At 41.5% G+C, this 18,616-nt stretch overlaps 1 protein-coding gene and 1 long non-coding RNA gene across 2 annotated transcripts; both read right to left on the reverse strand.

Annotated features, from left to right (window-relative positions):
* Positions 1-1,444: 1,444 nt before the first annotated feature.
* On the reverse strand, positions 1,445-5,036 carry LOC118156889. Its single transcript, XR_004746488.1, has 2 exons — positions 4,960-5,036; positions 1,445-4,848 (listed from the first exon to the last, which is right to left on the reverse strand). It is a non-coding gene; the product is annotated as an uncharacterized LOC118156889 (long non-coding RNA).
* Positions 5,037-9,134: 4,098 nt separating this feature from the next.
* LOC118156888 (xaa-Pro aminopeptidase 3-like) lies at positions 9,135-16,352 on the reverse strand. Its single transcript, XM_035311105.1, has 5 exons — positions 16,187-16,352; positions 13,851-13,936; positions 12,996-13,179; positions 11,412-11,532; positions 9,135-10,546 (listed from the first exon to the last, which is right to left on the reverse strand). The coding sequence occupies exons 3-5, from the start codon at positions 13,071-13,073 to the stop codon at positions 10,380-10,382; spliced, it is 366 nt and encodes a 121-aa protein (XP_035166996.1). The 5' UTR covers positions 13,074-13,179; positions 13,851-13,936; positions 16,187-16,352; the 3' UTR covers positions 9,135-10,379.
* Positions 16,353-18,616: the final 2,264 nt, after the last annotated feature.

Consider the following 18,616-nt stretch of genomic DNA (forward strand, 5'->3'; position numbering starts at 1 on the left):
CACGAAAGCTCAAGAGTTTACACGAGCAGCGTATAAAACGCTAATGTAACCACGACCAGGGAATCTTGTAGAAACCACCCCCCTGCAGATCAAAAAAAAAAAAAAAAACTATTTCCAGGAATAACAGATGTATACAAATTTGCAAGGTCGGAATTTGTTCTCTGTTCCTGCTTCACAGACCTATGTCGCCAAACTATATGTACGTGGTTTAAGCCTTGCAGAGCACAAGCAGTACAATTGCATTTCCATTCTCCAATTGCTATGGCCGTGGCATGTTCTGCACATGATAGCCCCCCATACTGCCCTTGACTAACTCATTTAGACTAAGTTTTTTATCTTTGTTTTTGTACAGATACAAATTTTGAAAATCCACGCTTCATTCAGATCACATAGAAGAGACAAGGTGCACAAGGCAGCGTGTGTATGCACATGTTGAGGTTGACTCTAGAGCAGGGACACTTCATGATCCAAATTGTCAGCAGAATAGTGTGGAAAAGAGCAACAGTTTTTGATTTAGCTGTTACAATGCAGAGAGAACTGCTGGAAAGCAGTCAGGGGTCAAATCTTTCAAGTCTTTTTTTTTTTTTTTTTTCCAATAAGATACAAACCCCCAACACAAGCAGCAGATGAAGTGTTTCTCCCCAAACAACACGTACATCAGGATAAAAGCATTGCGCTAGTTTGTTTTTACTCTGAAATTGCAGAATAAGTGAAGTAATCATCTTTTGATTGTAACATTGGGTATTTTAATTAAAAAGGGAATTGTGGCTTCTGCCATTAGTGCTAGCACGTTCGTACAGATTTCCATAACAAACCCTACTTTCACAGGCAGGAAGTTTCTTTCTGGCTCCATACACAAGCTCGTAGAGCTGGTAGTCTTGCCATAGCCAATTAACAGAGCAGCAGCCACACGGGGAACAGTCCTTAGAGTAAAGGAGCGGCCAGATCAGTTGGGAGGAATTTTTTCCATAATCTGAACACATCATTAATACTTAATGTTTTAAATACTCATTAGAGTATGACAGAGAACATCAGTCACTTCCATCAAGCCTGGAATTCACAGAAGCAAAACTCCTATCCTAACAACCATTAACAATCAAACATTGCTGGGATAGCTCTGGAAACACTTGCTCCTATTTCCATAGGCTCAGCAATACTTCAGCTGGCCATTTTATGAAGACCAGCTGAGGGTGTGATATGCAAGAGCATACAATACAGGAATCGGACGTCAAGTCGGAGACTGGAACATGGCAGTTTCCTTCAAGACCTGTCTAATCTCACTTACGTACTCAGGAGTATTCACACCTGGGAGCACTGAAAAGAGTACTTTACAACTTTTTGTATATTAAACAGTTACAAAATTAATTACAATTCATATTTATAACATCTCTAAATCAGTTCATTTCCTATTTAAATGTACTCTTTCCTTTTTTTTTAAAAAAAAAAAAATGTTATTTGAATAAAAAAAGCTAGAAATAGGAATTATCTTCAATATTGCCCAGATATTTATATTCCAAAAATGATTTTAGTCCTTTAATTTATGTAACAATTTAGAATTTGGGGGAAGAGGATATGAGATCTGCAATGAACATAAATTCCAAGAAAGCCTCTATTTGCTATTTGTCAGCTAAATAATATTATTTAGAAAAGTAATAAACATAATAAAGGAGGTAATTACAATTGTTATTTCTTGACACTGCTGTCCACTAAAAACTTTCTGAAACAGTTTATGTTTATCATCAGTTCAGCTGCCTCCAGATAAAATGAACTAATACTTTGTTGCACGAGCAGGTTATGAGAGACTGCAGGGAAAAACCAGAGCAGAGTAAAAATCAAAATGGAGCAAGGCTCACCAAGAGCAAAATAATGATATGGCTGACTTGAAAAGAGAGAGGAAAGAATGGATTCAAAATAAGCAATAGAGACTTACCACCACTGTGTGTTCAGTTTGCAACTGCTGCACCATATGGTCACTTCTGGATTAATTACAGAAAAGAGGAAGATAGGTATGTTTCCACATCACCCTCTTTGAATTGAAGGGGAAGCATGTAAAGCTCGCGGTGCTGAGCACAGCTGGGTGCTCATGGGCTCACACCCTTCCCCTCCAGGCAAGGAATAAAGCTCTCTTGGAGGGGCATCCTCCTGGTCAGTGCTCAGGGCTGGGAGTGGCCACCTCAGTCAATCTCCTCCAAGCCCTCTCCAAACTTTTTCCAGAGCAAATCCATCTTGTGGAACCTGTAAGAGGTCACCCCCCCCCCCCTTTTACTACACTCAGTAGCATTCATACCTTCCAGCATGCAATACGAAGCAAGTTTTCCAATGCTGAAAAATATCATGTAATGGAAAACGTGAAAACATCTCCTAGCACAGTGTGCTTGGTACCTATTAAATGTTTTAGCTGGATCAATACAAGTTTACCAAGTGGGATGGAAAAAAGTTGGAGGTACATGAAATTTCTATCGTGCCTGTTTGATTTTGAATGTGAAGCAAGAACAACAAATGGCTATTGAGGGTTTCAAAGAGCAACCTTTGCTGTTGGGGAAGTTAGAATGATCAAATGTAACAAAACACAGACAATGTCAAGTCTTTCCTGAAACATCAAATCCCAAGTTCAGAATGCAACTTAAAAGGCAAGGTCGACTCAGGGCGTACTCAGCTCTCTCCCTCACCCTCACACTTCAAGACTGGGCTTTCCCTTTCCTTTGTGTTGGCCTGAGTTGTCTGAGATTTTACAGACAGGTCATTCAGGAAACAAATGGCAGACTTGAATAAGCTCTGGACCATGCTCATGTCTTCCCCAGTCACTTAATTTACTGGAACAAACATAGGATGGCAAAAAGAAGGGCAAGCCGCAATGCAGTATGGAACCAGACCCAGAGGAGCCCCTGTTCAGCCTCTTTTGCAACTTTACATTTAATTTTTAAACACACTGAGATTATTTTAAGTACTAGGGAAAAAAAATAAAAAAGAAAGAGGCAAAGTTCAGAGTTGCAGGCATTGTTTTGAAAGTACAGTCACAGATCCCCTGTCAAGCCTACAATGAACCCAGAGCAGGTATCTAAGCTCTTCATTAAACTAATTAAATTGTTGCTTATACTCCCTATAATGCCCGTTGTGGAGCCCCCCAAAAAGTTGCATAGATTTTTAATGATAGGGGTGGTTCACAGCTGGAACAAAAGACTGAACAAAACAATTTTCCATCCCAACCCTCTCCCTTCCTCAGTGTCCAGATCAAGGCTTGATGCCTCACAGGGGGATCTGCTGTGGTTACACATGAGCTACCAGGTTGGGCACTAAATTAAACAGGTAAAGTGCAGTGGTTGTAATAGGAAGGCACTCAAACTACCCAATCAAAGCATGCCTCCTACCCTTTCATTCAGTGACTCTGTTGACTGAAAATGGGCTGTATTATGGAGGATTTTCATGCCAGTCCTCTGTTAGCTTATAAGACACTAAAAATGGATTCCTTAAGAAATGCAGCATTTGGTCCTTTTTCTTTTCTTTTTTTTTCTTAAATGATCTTAGAGAAACAGATTATCAGTTTTATAGCATATTATTAACATTCACTACAGTTTCAGAGAGAGAGTTGCACACTGGAGGAAAATAGCAGCTCATATCTAATTGCTGAGATTAATATGCAGTTATCAGTATATTAAAAATTTAGGTTTGCACTACAATCCTCTTTTTCATTAATTGCTCCATTTGTTCTATTTCATTTCTCTAAATAACCAAGTTAATTGGGTTCAAAACTCACGTAGTTCTGGGTTTCAAGAGTAATAATCACTTCTTTCAGACAACACACTCTCGCGTTTTTTTTGGAAAGGCACTCACCAGGTGAGAATCACGGAGTGCTGTCTCCTCAGAAGCCTCATACACCAGGGAAATTACATTATACAATAGGAAAAAAAAATGAAGATGGAGGCAATGTAAAAGCTACGTGGCGGTGATTTACAGTAAAATATATTACAGCGATAATGTAATTATTCAAACCCCAAGAATTATAAACCTTGGACGTTCTAAGTTAAAATTAAATTTTACGAGAAATCCACATAAAGCATAAAGAAACACAGAGTCAAAACATCTAAACAATCTTAATTATGCTTGGTGAAAAGCTCTTCGAAATCTTTAAGTATCTAAAAGGCACAACGTTTGTGTTCATAATATCTGTGTGTTTATATATAAACTAATACACACATACTTTTGAAGATGAATCATACATTTCCACTTTATAGCTGAAAATTCATTAGAAACCTCTCTCTGTTCTGCAGGGAAGGGCAAAAAAAATACACCATGCCTTTAAAAATCTCTTAATCATATCCAAGTCCACAAATGTAGAACATCTCAGCGCGAACTGTATGTTTTTGCCTGGTTACAGTCACCACAGTAACACCCATGTAGCTGCTAAAAAGCTCATCTCCTGGAAAAAAAGAGCAGGGTGAAGCATAAATTAGGAAGCGATATACGTACCAGATATGTCTGCAGTGCATCAGAGGGACCTCAGCCGTACCTCACGGAATCTGGCAACAGGCAATCGGTCAGCGCAACGAGCTGGAGGCTACGGCTCGTTTGGCTGCAGATGGGTATCTCTGAATCCGGAGGGGCAGCTAGAAGGAGAGAAGGAAATGTAAGGCCTCCGTGACAGGGGCAGCTGCCTGGGGATGAAAGGAGTGGAGATTCCGGAGCTGTCCGTAGGGCCGGGTCTTTCTCTGCCTGTCCCAGATCAAGAAGGCATGCGCGGCTGGGCTGAGGGAACATGCATGGTGCGTGAGGAGTCAGCCAGACCCAGCTCCACAGCAGCTTCGGGCCCACGATGGGAACTCTCCTAATCCCAGATGCTGTATCAAACTTCTGTCTAAAAGGCAATGTTACAAATGTTAAGCAGTTATTAGATCAAAATTGGATCCTGATGACACACTGGGACAACAGCATGGGCATACCAGCACAAATGATGAACTTCACCTGGGCCACTGAATAGAAATGATCAGTCTGTGAAGAGGTGGTGAGAAAGGGTGTTCATAGGCAGTATCAGAAACACCACTTTTTGTAGCCTGGAATGAGATCTGCACTGACAAAGCTTAAAAACCCACCCCTCCTAAGCTAATTACAGCTGGACTTTATCTGAATGACTTACGGTATCCCCTCCATGGCCACAGCCGAGATGTAACATGTAATTAGAGGTATTGGCTGTGATTCCCATGGGCAAACCCAACATTATGTGTTGCACTCTATGTGGATAATAGACCGGAAAAAACAGAGTACACTTTCCCCAAACTAAAAGCACTACCTTTATCGCATGAAGGATTCACCTGGTAAGAAATTACCTGACATCTGCTAAGTATTTCCTGGTAGAAGAGTCAGGCCGCTTAATTTTAACTTGGATCAGTGGCCCATCCCATTTCACATTAATCTCACAGAAGCGCACATAAGAGGCGGAAACTTTGTTCTGCTGAGGAATAAAAAGAAGCTGAGACTCCCTCTCTCTCACACAATATTGTTCATGTTGGCCAGATTTGCTGATAAAGGCAAACAACCAAAGACAGTGAACATTTTTCCCTGAAAAGAATTGCATTTCAACCAGTTTTTGCTGGACTCCCAACTTCTCTTAGTACCTGATCAATAAACTACAGGCTGAGTGTTTCCAGATTCTGCCGCCATGAAATTCCTGCTTGGACCATGAAAACTAAAGTTCCTTAAAAATCAACAACACAGATTCTTCTTGGTCTCTGGAGGAGAAAACCAACACAGAGCTTCAGACACTGCCTGTTCTGGCCCAACAGTGCACGTCTGAGACCAAGACTGCACTCAGCCCTGTAGTGCTACTTGTTTCCTCAACAACCGAAAAAAAAGGAACAATTTAAACCCTAACCAATTTCATTCCTGGATCTACAACCAACATTTGTTTTACTTTTTCTTTGCTCAAAGCTCTGGTCATCAGGCCTACCCAGACAGGAATTCCTTTTTCTTTGCCACCGTTAATGGATAACTCACTCGTGGTAGTTAAGGCCGATGTGGTATGAGTCAGCAAGAGAAGGTGACACACATGGAAGACTTGGCAATTTTTCCTCTTTCCTTTCTGTCCGTCTTCTGAAGAGTCTGGTTTTGGTTAGCCAGGTTTTGGTGGTGCTTTGGAGAAACAAGCAGGTGGGCTGAGGCATGGCTTGTCCCTGGAAGACGGGTGTTCACTGCTCCACGTGCTGCTAGCGAGGAAGGCTCAGAGCTGGCAGACAGTTTAGACAGACAGCAAGAGAAACTGAGGAGGCAAAAGGAACTGAAGGGAGAAACTGAGCCTCGCTATCCATTTCTGTTACAACTTCTGCTTTAAAATGTAATTTATCGTTACATCTCTGAAATAGAATGAATTTCATAAGACCCACCCCTGGAGACAGTGTTGTCCAAAACCGTGATTTTTAATAAAGTAGAGGCTGAGCATGTGTGTAGGGAGCACACGTACCAGAGATACTGCAATGATCTTGGAAACATTAGAAACTGCAACACAGTTCAGGTCTGCGTACTGATGAAAGATGCCCATATATGTTTCTAGACAACTCACTTCAAAAGAAATCAAAACCCATCAATTTATTGCAGTGCAGAGTGTCATTATCCAATTACACGAAGTACTAAGCATCTCATCATAATTAAAGCATTTTGGTCATTTATCTCATATGGATTTTTTCCAAGTTTAACCTTAACTCTTTTTTTCTTTATAGAAATTCTCCTGGGAGTAAATTTCCATAGTAGCAATTTGGGTAGCATAAGACTATGTCACCTCAGCCTTGCTCCCTCCATCATAATGAAGATTTTGCCTCGAAACGTACTTTTCCCCCCTTCACATTACTTAAAATATGACACATGATCAATAACATGAAACTGCAGAAAACTTTCTTATAGGATAATTCTATTGATTTTTTAAAGAAATAATTAAACTAGCTGTTAAAACCAAGTTCATCAATACTCTCTGACTCCTTTCCTCCCCCCTCTTGAGAAGGACGAATCAATCAGGGTCTCCTGGCTAGCATAACCAGTTTCACAGCTTTGGTGCTGCTCTGACAAGGTAGTGATTATTCTTTTTACACCTGAACGTTGTCTCCTTGCTGTTATATCCACCTGCACACATCCCCCCATCTCCAAATTACGCCCTCCACCTCAATCATCTAATACCAACTAGTTACCTGCAAAGCAGAGCAGGCCTCTGGTAGAATATGAAAAGGGAAAGCCAAGAAAAGCCTCCTGGGCTTCCTCTGAAAGCCAAGCAGCTTCTCCGCAGGGACGGCTGGCTCTGATTTGAAAATTTTATCTCATTCTCTGATTCCCTTAAGACCTGTGCCGTAGTTCCATAAAATCTCTCCCCAAATGCACTTGCATATATCTCTGTTTCCACTGGCACAAGAAGCCCATGAAAAGGTGCCGTAAGGTACGCATACTCGAGCTCCTACGAGCCAGTGAAGAGGATTCGGCAGCAAGGGTTAGGAAATGGATTCACCCTCATCGAGCAGCCGACAACTCGAGCTGCCATTGAGAGCTGCTCCTGCACCCAAGTGGTGGGAGTGAGGAATCTCTTCAGTGGCGGACAGGCTGTAAATCCGGCAGTACAGGAACGGAGATCAGGGAGGGACGTCATTGTTACATGCAGTCAGAGGAGGGATTCTTTAGACCAGTTTCTTGGTGAAGGACGTGTAAAACGTTGATGGATTTGGTTGTATGCAAGGGATGCTGTATCATGCTCGTGGGTACCAGATGATACTCTGACCGTCCACTTCTGCAACAACTGAGAAAAAGCCTTCAAAAATTTTGGTTGGTAAAACTCAAAATTAATACATTCTGCAAAATGCACTCTCATGGAGCAACAGATTCAAAACATTTGCAGCAGTTTTTGCTGAAGAAATGGCTAAACACCCTGAAAAAAATAGAGAAAATTAGATTGCGCCAGCAATTTACAACCTAAATCAGATACACTTTGCACGTCAGGGCACAGCAGTCCTAGCAGACCCATTACTCCTCCAGCAGAGTCACAAACACTTCGTTACTGACAAAAACATTCATCCTCAACATTCCTAAAATCTATTGGTGTTCACAAGCAGCAGGATTTTCCTGAAAGACAGGAAGTAGTGTGTGCCTGTATTTGACAATGTTATTTCAAGTACAGGTAATTTATAAATCTCCCTGAAAAATAATGCTCTTCCTGGAAGTGCTTGTATCAGTTCAACAGCCATGCAACTTGATGGCCCAATAAATGACTTTCTAGAAAATGATTTATTTTAAAAATAATTTTATATGTATTCCAAAGGCTTATTTACAGTAAGTATAACCATTAACTCTGCAGTTAAGTACATGGGCAGATGTGCTGATCAGCAGACACATGTAGCTCCCAGGTTAATGCCATTTTAAGCTGCTTACAAAGTTCAAAAATCCAAGATTTTTCCTAGTTGATATGGTTCTAGCATGTGTAATTGGAACAACAAATGTGTTACAGATCCAAAGAACATTAAAAGTAATAGTCAGTTCTGTGTCCACACTTGACAAGCCTTCCATCTAACAATTTACACCGTACTTCTCACTATAATGCATGAACATCTAAAAAAATGCCCATCTGAGATTAGCAGATTCTCTTCACTAGGTGAAACTTGATACATGAAACTCTGTAAAAACATTCACTTTTCATCGTGTTTAAAAAACAAAATTACAGCGTGTCTTGGCTGCCTTTCAAGTGCCAAATTCACATGCTGGTGGACACACCCAGCTCCCATTAAAAGCAATGGGAGATGCGTGACACTGTCTGTCTGGCCTTCACTGAGTGAAATGAAGCAGAAAAAAAAGGAAGGGAAAAAAAAAAAAAAAAAAAAAAAGATTTTGCTAGAAGTTACACAGCAACAGAGCCAGAAGTCAAACTCGAGAACCCTGACTACCATCCCCTACATCTACCGTGCGGAATTAGAGCAAAAAAGGGAAGAGGCAATGCCGTTGATTAGAAAGGAAAGCAGGCATTAGGAAGCAGTGATATGGTGTGTTAAAATGAGTCAATACTGGAAGAGAAGAGAATAAAAAAATGAGTGGAAAAATACTGAAAGCTACAATCAGAAAAGAAAAAAAGATGATGTGAAGCAGAATTAAGCATAAATAATAGGAGATAACATTGATTAGAGGCATTTTTCACACGTTAAACAATTGATTGTCAAAATATCTTCAGGAAATACACAGACACCACATTTGCCTCAAGTAGGTATATTTACTATGGCATACAATGGCTTGAGTTGTAGGTTGATGCTGACAAAAGACAAGTCTCTTTACTCCTCATCCATCCTGGCCACAAACCGCGCTTGCAGCTGCCTTGAAAATATAATCACATAGCATTACCTACTGACACTGGGCAAAACCCAAAAGGCAGCAGTGATTATGCCCTCGGTGTTCTGAAAAGGAGAATTATTTCACAAAAGCTGTAAAAAGACTTGTGACTTCCCATACTGCAGTCTCTTGAAAAATGCACAGCTGAAGTTGCTGGCACTTACAGCATAAACCAGAAAGGTGCCATGACTGTCCCAGAATTGAACATTTCACATCTGGGTGACAACCAGCAGCTTCCCAGTGGAGCCCAGCACAGCCAACATGGCCCTAGCTTCCCAGGGCAGTGGTGGGCTCAGAACAGGAGCTTGGGATAAAAAGAAGGGAATGTGGAAGACAGCAAGAATGGGTGTGTACAACCTCCTGAGCCCTATTAGTACTCTCTAAAATTACCAAACACTTCAAATAGCTGAAGGACCAGATGAGATGTTTTTCCCTGCTGTTGGCCCATTTTGCATCTTCTTGAACAAGGTCCAAGCATGTCCTTACCCTTAGAATACTAAAAGCTTTCTGCAAAGGCTTCAGGTAAAACTACCTGCCAACCAAACCCATCTTCCTGACTACCAAAATCCTTTCTTCCAGGGCTCTCTAAAGGTAAATGTGTCTGACACAACCTTATTCCCCCAAAACAGCATTTTTCAAAGATTTAAAAACTGACTGTTGTGAAACTACTGCTAAAGGGCCCTCAGCAGCTGCACCTACACATATGTAGGGGAACCAGGCAGAAGCCCTGGTGGTGGCACTCACAAAACCCATCCAAGGGCACCAGAACCGATGGATCCACATATCAGAGGGATGAATTCACCCCCATATTCTACAACAGCTAAAAGGAAATCAGAAGGAAAATGCACACAGAAAAGACTGCTTTGATTTTCAGCCCTCGGTGCCTAAGTGTTTTGCATTCTACTTCCCAGTCTCAGGTTTGGAAATAGCCATCAACAGTCCACACCTTCCATCACTCAACAAGTACAGCCAGTCACAGAGATCCACATCCCTGGAGGCGTGCGCCTCCCAAGAAGAATGCAAGAGGCAGAGGAGGGTCATCATGAGCTGCGGCCACAGATCTGCTCGATGTCATAGATCTCCTTGGGACAGTCAGCAGACAAGATGAGAGGCGAATCTTCTGCTATCACAACATCATCCTCAATGCGCACACCAATGCCACGAAACCTCTCCGGGGCATTCATGTCATCTTCAGGGATATATAGGCCTGAAAGAAAGGAGGGAATTAAAACATGACACACTCTCTGGAACAACATATTTCCCTCACCACCACCACCATGAGAACAGGGTCAGACTTTCAGCAATATAACAGAAGTTTGACCCTGAAGAAGTTTAATAAGGAAAGCTGCTCTCTTTCCTTCAATCACAGCAGCTGGTAGACAAAGAAAGGAAAGTTTCTCTCAGTGCCTACAGATGCTAGCATGTCGATTAAAACTTCCACAATTACAGCTGGTCCTTCTGCATTTCTTGCTCTCAATGCTGTGCTCACAATGATGGTTTTAACAGTGTTCTGAATAGAAAGACAGAACAGCCGAACATTAAATATCAGTTTTCAGCTGACAGCTCCAAATCCAGTGATAAGAAGAAATAAAGATTTATCGTGAAATGCCTAGTTTGCAAAGATACGTTGTGAATGCCTGTAATTGCAGGCTGCAAGGTTCAAGAGACTTATGCTACCAGTGACTGGTAGCAGTTTAGTCACAGTAACACAGACCACAACACAAGTGAGTTTACTCTGCTTCTCTGCCCTGCAATTCACCTGTGCTGCTGAGGGCCAAATGCTAGCAGTCTGAGGTCTATACTACTCTGCCTTATGCTGCACAGATACTTTCTGAGAGTTAACTCCCAACTTGTTACCTTGGCTATATTTGGGAGGGAAATATGATTTCTAAAACTGGAATGACTTTGGGAAGGGATTAAGTTAAAGTTTTCTAACCCTGTAATCATTTCCAATTTCAGCAAGAAAGGACCTGAATGCTTTGGTCTAAGGGACCAACTAAATACTTAATGCAGTACTGTTATCCTCGGTGTTATATGGACAAAAATCTGCCACTGGCTGTACATCTTTTTACCTGGTTCAATGGTTATCACCATGCCTGGCTGGAGTGGGAGCGATCGGGACATATCTGGGGTATCGTGAACATCCATGCCCAGGTAGTGGCCCACATGATGTGGGCAGTACTTTCGAACAGCCTAGCAGAAGACAAAACAAGAGTTATGGAGGTAGTTAAATACCGGCCAACCCGTTGTTCCAGTGCAAAAGACTGGAGAGAAGAGAGAGCAGAGTTATGTGCTTAGCAAGCAGTCTTACTGCAATGACTAGGTCACTGGGTCTTCCAGATATCAGAACTGGAGGGCCCTCAAAACCTATCAATACCAGCTGTCTATTCTGAGCGTGTTGCAAACTGCCTTTCTTCTCCCTGGCAATAAGAGCCCAAGCACATCACTACCTCAGCAGGACAGCCAAGACCTCAGTTTTCGTCTCAATGAACTTTGCCGCCTCAACTCTTTCCATCCCTTACACATCCAAGCCCTGTGTTGCTTCTATCACTTGACCCTGAAAACTGGCAGCAGCTGTACCAGCTGCTGTGTGATGTGATGAAGCAGCCTCCTATGCACGGCAGAGAGGGAGCTGGGCCAATTTCACTCAGCAGCTACAGCAGGATTTTAACCCACCTATACCGGGCACTGTTACCGCCTCCCCTTGCATCATCCCAATCCCGTCCCTCCAGAGAGGAGTTCTGTGTCAGGGGGAATCAAAGAGCTAATTCCTCCTCTGCCCCGCGCTCCTCACATTCACTGGGGACTGAGCTGCAGATGCTGATCTCATCTGGCTGTGCTGCCGCCTGCTGAGAGAAAGCGGCATGATAGCCTCCGTTCAGAGGCGAGAACATGTGCTGTTATTGCACTGACTCTGCAGGACAATTAAATCTGGCAGAAATCTGTACTGCTGCCAAAGGGGTAGTTCTGCCACCTGGTTCCTGCCAGCCTTCTTGTATCGGCATCAGCAGCCATGCAGGTTTGCAGTGAATGGGACCAGGTGAACTCTTCCAACTGCAGAACAATCCTGTTTTGTCTGCAGGTTCAGCTCTGCGGCAGAGCAGTTCCCCAGTCTGTTCACCAGGTCGTTCTGTGAATCCCAGCAGTGACACAAAGAGGTGCAGAAGAGGCAGCAGGTGGAAAAACTGGGAAAATGGGCTGCACCTTTTGGTGGAACTGCAAATTTATGCTATTTTAAATAGAGCACGAAACTATGACTAATTGCCTGCAGTCAGCCCTTGACACAGACTTCTGCATTAGCGCCAACGTTTCTATAGGTCCCTTCAGACTGCCTGTATTCTGAAGTATATCTACATTAATGTGTAGTGCAGGCCAGTGGGAATGGATCTGCAGAGTGAAGAAGCAAGTGCCAAAGGGATAACATCCACGCTATGAACATGTAAGACTGAGATGTTACTTCAGCCTCATCTGAAAAAAAAAATCCAGTTCTGTGCTGAGACCAGCCCATGACGTTAATTAAAGCATATAAAGTGGGGACAATTAAAAGAATCACTTCAAAAGCACATCCCTGATCCAAACTAAAACCAGTAATATAGCCTACGGATGTGATAGTCAGACCTAGCAGGAAGAAGCTGGATTAAAAAACCTTCAAATACCTTAAAGAATTGGCTCTCAGTGACACTGCTCTTTAGGATCCCCAAATCTTTCAGTTTCTGTCCAATAAGGCTCAACATGAGGCTGTAGATATTTTCCAGACTCACACCTGGGGAGCAGAGGCTCAGACAGGACTTCTGGATGTCCAGGACAGCCTGGTATAGTTCTGCTTGAGGTTTGGTGAACCTGCAAAACATTGAGAAAAGGACCAAAGGGCATTTCTCACAATTAAGTCCTCTACCCAGAAGCTGTTTTAGGTCCAGATTCAGTTCAGTGATGGAACAAGGAAAGTCAGAAAGGAAAGTAACTGGCTCCTTAATTGAAATGCCAGACAAGGCATCACTGAAACATGCCCTTCATCACACTGGGTAGAGGCAGGGTTTCTGGTTGACTTCCTAACCCCAAAGCAAAGCAAGGCAATGCTACTGCTGGAAGAAGAACACACTTGAGCCAAAACACGCAAAAATCAAACACACAACCACATGGTGCGGTGAGCAACACCACACCAGCAAATTCACAACTGACACAGTCACACACTAGTAAACTGAACTCCTGTTCCCTTACACACAACCAGAGTTAGCAACAGCTGAATGCACAAGAGCCCCCCCTGTACTAAAGAAATACCGTAATAGTGAAAATAGCAGTGATCACAAATATTTATGCAGTAATTAATGAAGCATCGGGGAATGTAACTTCTCATACTGACAGATTCATTTTCACAGTTTGATTACTCTGAAGAACCACAGAATGAAACATGGTCAAACTATTCAGAAACAGATCACACACACATACATTCAAACTGTACATTATTTACGAGCTTCTCATATTCCTTCAAAACAGCCTTATTGCAGCAATACCTTCCATTGACGGGCCAGGTTCGTGTGATGTCGCTTACGTAGCAGGAAGACTCACATCCACCATCTAGCAAGACCAGTTCACCATCCTGGAGAACAACAGGAAAAAATGCCCTGTGGATCAGTTGCTATTAACTGAATTGATTTCTCTGTCTGAGAGCAAGAAAGGAGATTATACGGTTATTCTTGCAAAGCAGCAGCAGAGATGTGAATCCCTTTTGCAGAACAACACCCCAGGTGCTACTGTTTATAAATAGACTACTCCAGTTGGACTGTTTTTCCTCCAGTAAATTGTGCTGGTGACTCCTTTCACTAGTGGACTGTCTCAGTGACTGAGACAGAAATGTTCTGCAATAAAAAAAAAAAAAGTTTTTTTGAGTTTCTGCCATGATCACTAACAAGTAAAAAGTCACAAGACTCAGCAAAATAACTTATCTGGAAGTATATGTCTGCTGTAAAAGCACTACTGAATAGTTTGTGCCATCCTCCTTCTCTTATTGGACCTTCTTGACTGCTCTAAAATATACTTCTGAATGTACCTGGAGATGAAAAATGAACTTCTAGAGATGTGAATCTCCAATTCATTCCAGTAAAGCTGTTCCATGTCAATCAAGTCACTGACTGCCCGTTTTCTAGAAAGCAATGCAAAAAAGAAAAATGCCAAGAACAAAACCACTGCCTTGCTTTCCCTCCTCGAAGGGGCTAGCAACAAATGGAGCAATCAGAACTGTAAAAAACGTGGATTAAATTCTCTACGGATTTACACTGCATGTAATTCAAGACCTTTTATAGAGATTCATTCCACAGACCAGACTGTGCCAGCAGCCACAATGTGGCATGAAAAAAATAATTCTAGCGCATTAAGGGAAAATAAGAAGCGGATGGCTTGCATTGCTTCCAGTGCTACTATCATTATGTACAGATAAGTGCCACACACACTCACAATGCAGATAAACTAGCAGTGAGATTGTCTCACTATACACATATAAGCCATATTAGTTATCCATTTAAACTCTATTTTCAACTTTTTCAAAATAGTTGGTTCAATTATTTAAGTAAAATATGAAATTGTAGCACCTGGCCTTGTCCAAGCAATTAAACAAGCTGAATAACAATTTACTGGCTAAAGGAATCCAGCCCATGGTTTCATTTTTTGGTGAGTGAGTGCCTTCTTATGTTACACGTCTTTTCCTCTTTTTTTTAAAGAGGAGTTTACTAAGTAGTGGACAGAAGTACACACCTGGCCATATGAAACCTTTAGATTCCTTCCAGATTAGATACCTTGTCAGCCTATTTGGCAACAAGATCTGTAAGAGGCAGCTCACAAAGGAAAGAGTCAGGTTTGTGTGTTTAACCTCCTACTTACCTGTTTAGAAAGAGCAAGTGACAGTATTGAACAGAACAACTTTAACAGAAGCAACCGGAGTTAGATGTGCATGCCTGACCTTGGATGACAGTACAACAAAGGAGGCTTCTTTCTGCCCCAAACAGCCTGTCATATCTTTTGTATGTGTGTCTCTGCAGATCATTTCAAGGTCTGCTTACATGCCAGCTTCAAGACAAGACAATGCTGGCAGGAAAAGTTTCCTCCTGTGTTAACATGGAGGGAAAATATGCTCCACTGAAATGTGAATTGTGAATATAGCCGTGGGGTTACACTGCTTCTCAGAATACTTCTCTGAATCTAGAGGTGTTTTACCAGGAGAGCTGGAAAGGGTTCAGTTCAATAGTATGAATCTTCAAAATAAGGCAGATATGTTAATTTACGTACAACTATTTCATTCACTTCTCTCAACATTTAATGCTAGTCCTTTCCTTCCTTGCTCCTCTTCCCTGCTTTGTTGGCCCACATGGAGTCTGAAATGCATTTCAGCTTAGCCAGAGAAGGAATGCATTTTTGCACCTTAGGTTGCAAAGCAAGGCCAAGCAATGCAAGTGACAGCGGAAGGCCCCCGGAGTGCCTTTACTCTGCCTGCTGCAGCGGTCCCTCTCTTCTGTGAGGCTGCCAATTCACCCAGCACTGCACACTACAGGACAGAAACATGGTGCGGGAGCAGACATGCTTGTTAAATGAAGTATTTGGAGGCTTGTTTTCAAGTCCTTGCACTCTGCAGAAAATACAGCAGCAAGTGCAAAGAGGAGAGAAAGAGACTAGAAGGAGTAAAGTTAATCTGTCACTGACAGTAAAGCTTACCAGAGGAGAATTCCTTTCCCCTGCTAACTTGAAAACATTTAAGTATTTTGATCTGCTCAGCCAAAATGGAGATCAGCACGGCGATGCATATGGGGACAGTGTGTCCCAGAAATGCATTTTAAGTAACTGGACAGCATATGGTTACCTTGATGAGCTGATTGTTCTTCACATAGTGCAAAGTGTTTGATCTATTGCCACCAGCTACAACAGGGGGGTAGGCCAAGATATCAGCACCACGAGCCCGGCACTCAAATTCAAACTGGAAAACAGATTCAGAGAGGAGAAGACAGTTAGTGCTGGTGATTAACTGCCCTGGGGCTATTGTAATTCATGTCCTACCAGTCTTTTCTTACTTTGCATGATACAAAGTGACATTGTGAAGTGACTTCATTACATGAAAACAGCCTTGAAGCTTTTCCAGAACTCTGGAGGAAATAATACAGAGCTATCCGCTTTTCAAGAGGAGGTTTTAAACCTGCATCCAATCTCATGGAAGCTCTCAGTGGTGCAAGTTGTTCAATACAGTATCAAACATTCATGACGTTGCCATAATCAATGTGAGGATTTGTTCTTCTACAAAGTAATGCTGTTAGTTGCCATACAACTTTGCAAATTGTCTAAGATCCTAAATGCCAGCAAGACAGCAAGTGTGTTTTGCTGTTGTCGTTTAAAATTAGACTACCAGCAGATTTACAGCAGTATGTACTTTTATGAACCTGTCCAATAAGAAGGTTAAGAAAGTATATGCTATCTGCACCTCTGAGCAATAACTAACTAACTAACTAACTAAATCTTTTTTCCTCAAAAGTTCAAGATCTTTACCTTCCTTCAGTTATAAAGCAGATGAAAGCATAGAAATGAACAAACTTATGTCTGTAAAGCCCCGCTATATCCTCAATATACTACTAAAATGTCTTTTCTATAATCAGCAAAAACACGAGGGACAAAGCACTTCAGGATTCTTTTATGTAGTAAGGTAGATTTTACGATCCTGAAGTAGAGTGAAAATTTGAGCTGTAAAATCCATTTAAATTAAAATCATTTTCTTTACAAGTTAGACATACTGCTCATTGCCATGTCAGCACAGGCCCATCTATGTCACAACTGAGGGTCAAATCCTGCTGATGTTCCTCAAATATACATCTCACTGCAATTCCTTATGTAATTCCTTAGCAAACGTGCAAGCAAATTAGTCTTTATTTTGTAACTGAGAGGTGTCTACATTGCTTAAAGACAGCTGTGGTAATCCAATGCAGTGAGAGGCTACAGTCAAGAGCCGGAGGCTTTACAAATAGTTGTTATACCTACTTATATTTTGTACAATACAATTGCTTTATAGAATAAGATGATAACTGTCTCTGATTGTTTAGAAGGTTTTGTAAAAAAAAAAAAAAAAAAGTTAAATACATTAGAAATAGATATGAATAGCAGATAAACTTTGACAACTGATACATTGCTTCAATAAGGGTGGGGAAAGTACTGCTAAGGAATTTCCCACACTGACCTTACTGTGAAAGCTACAACAAAAGCAGACACCACAGCTGCTGACAAGGTATACATAAATTAGATATGCCCCTCTCCAGATGTGGAAGGTGCACAAAAATAGAGAATGTGCACAAAAGTAAGAATGTTCACTAAAATGGTAACACACAGTCGCTGAGACAAACAACCACCTAGCTAGGAAGAACTCCTTCAGTAATTGAAAATTTGCTTTTTTTCCAGTTCTTCCACACAGCTCCAGCTTTTTTATCACCATTTTCTTGGTGATAATCTGTAAAATGGATAGTAGAAAACAGGCTGTATTTGTTTTACACAGTTAACAATATCACACACCTTAGAAGAAGCAGCTTCTTGAATCTCACAACACTTTATTAAGCAAATAGCAGATAATTGCAACATAAAAGTATCTTACTACTTTTCCCAATTATTAGCTGTTGTATGAATTGTAATCTACAGTAAGTTATTTTTATTGCAGATAAATGCATAATCTCTTTGTATGTTCAGCAAGGAGAGGAAGATCCAAATTCTAACTCAGGGTAGGTGGAAATGGTAAAAATAAACAAATAAGCAAAAACTCTACTGAAATCTTACATTCAAGCTCAGGATTTTCCATTTATTAGGCTAGTATTTCTCCAGAGCAATCAGACTGCTTAGATAAGGCACACTTTGAACTCTTGTCCACGAGGCATGCTCATAGATCACTCAAACACAGATGCAGCCAACTTCTCTCTCTTTTACAACTTTTCTGGAATTAGTTGTTACATTTTGTCTCCCTTTAACTCTTCTATTCAGTCCTCCTCACTCTTCCCTCCCATGTTTTTTCTTTGCTTTTTCTCCCACGTTGCAACTTCCCCCACACCAACTGTGTACTCCTTTAACCAAATCTTCACTCAGTAGCTTCCCACCATCACTGGTAGGATTACTTTGTGCCTTCCTGCAACACTCAAGGTGCTCTGAAGAATTAGGCCAGCCTATTCAAAGGGGCTAGAGAACACCCGTACTTTTTTCAGTTACGTTAAAACAAACGAAAAAAAAAAACAAACAAAGAAACAAAGACTTCTCTTTTTATGCCATT

This window comes from Oxyura jamaicensis (assembly GCF_011077185.1).
Source record: "Oxyura jamaicensis isolate SHBP4307 breed ruddy duck chromosome 1 unlocalized genomic scaffold, BPBGC_Ojam_1.0 oxy1_random_OJ106469, whole genome shotgun sequence".
NCBI lineage: Eukaryota > Metazoa > Chordata > Aves > Anseriformes > Anatidae > Oxyura > Oxyura jamaicensis.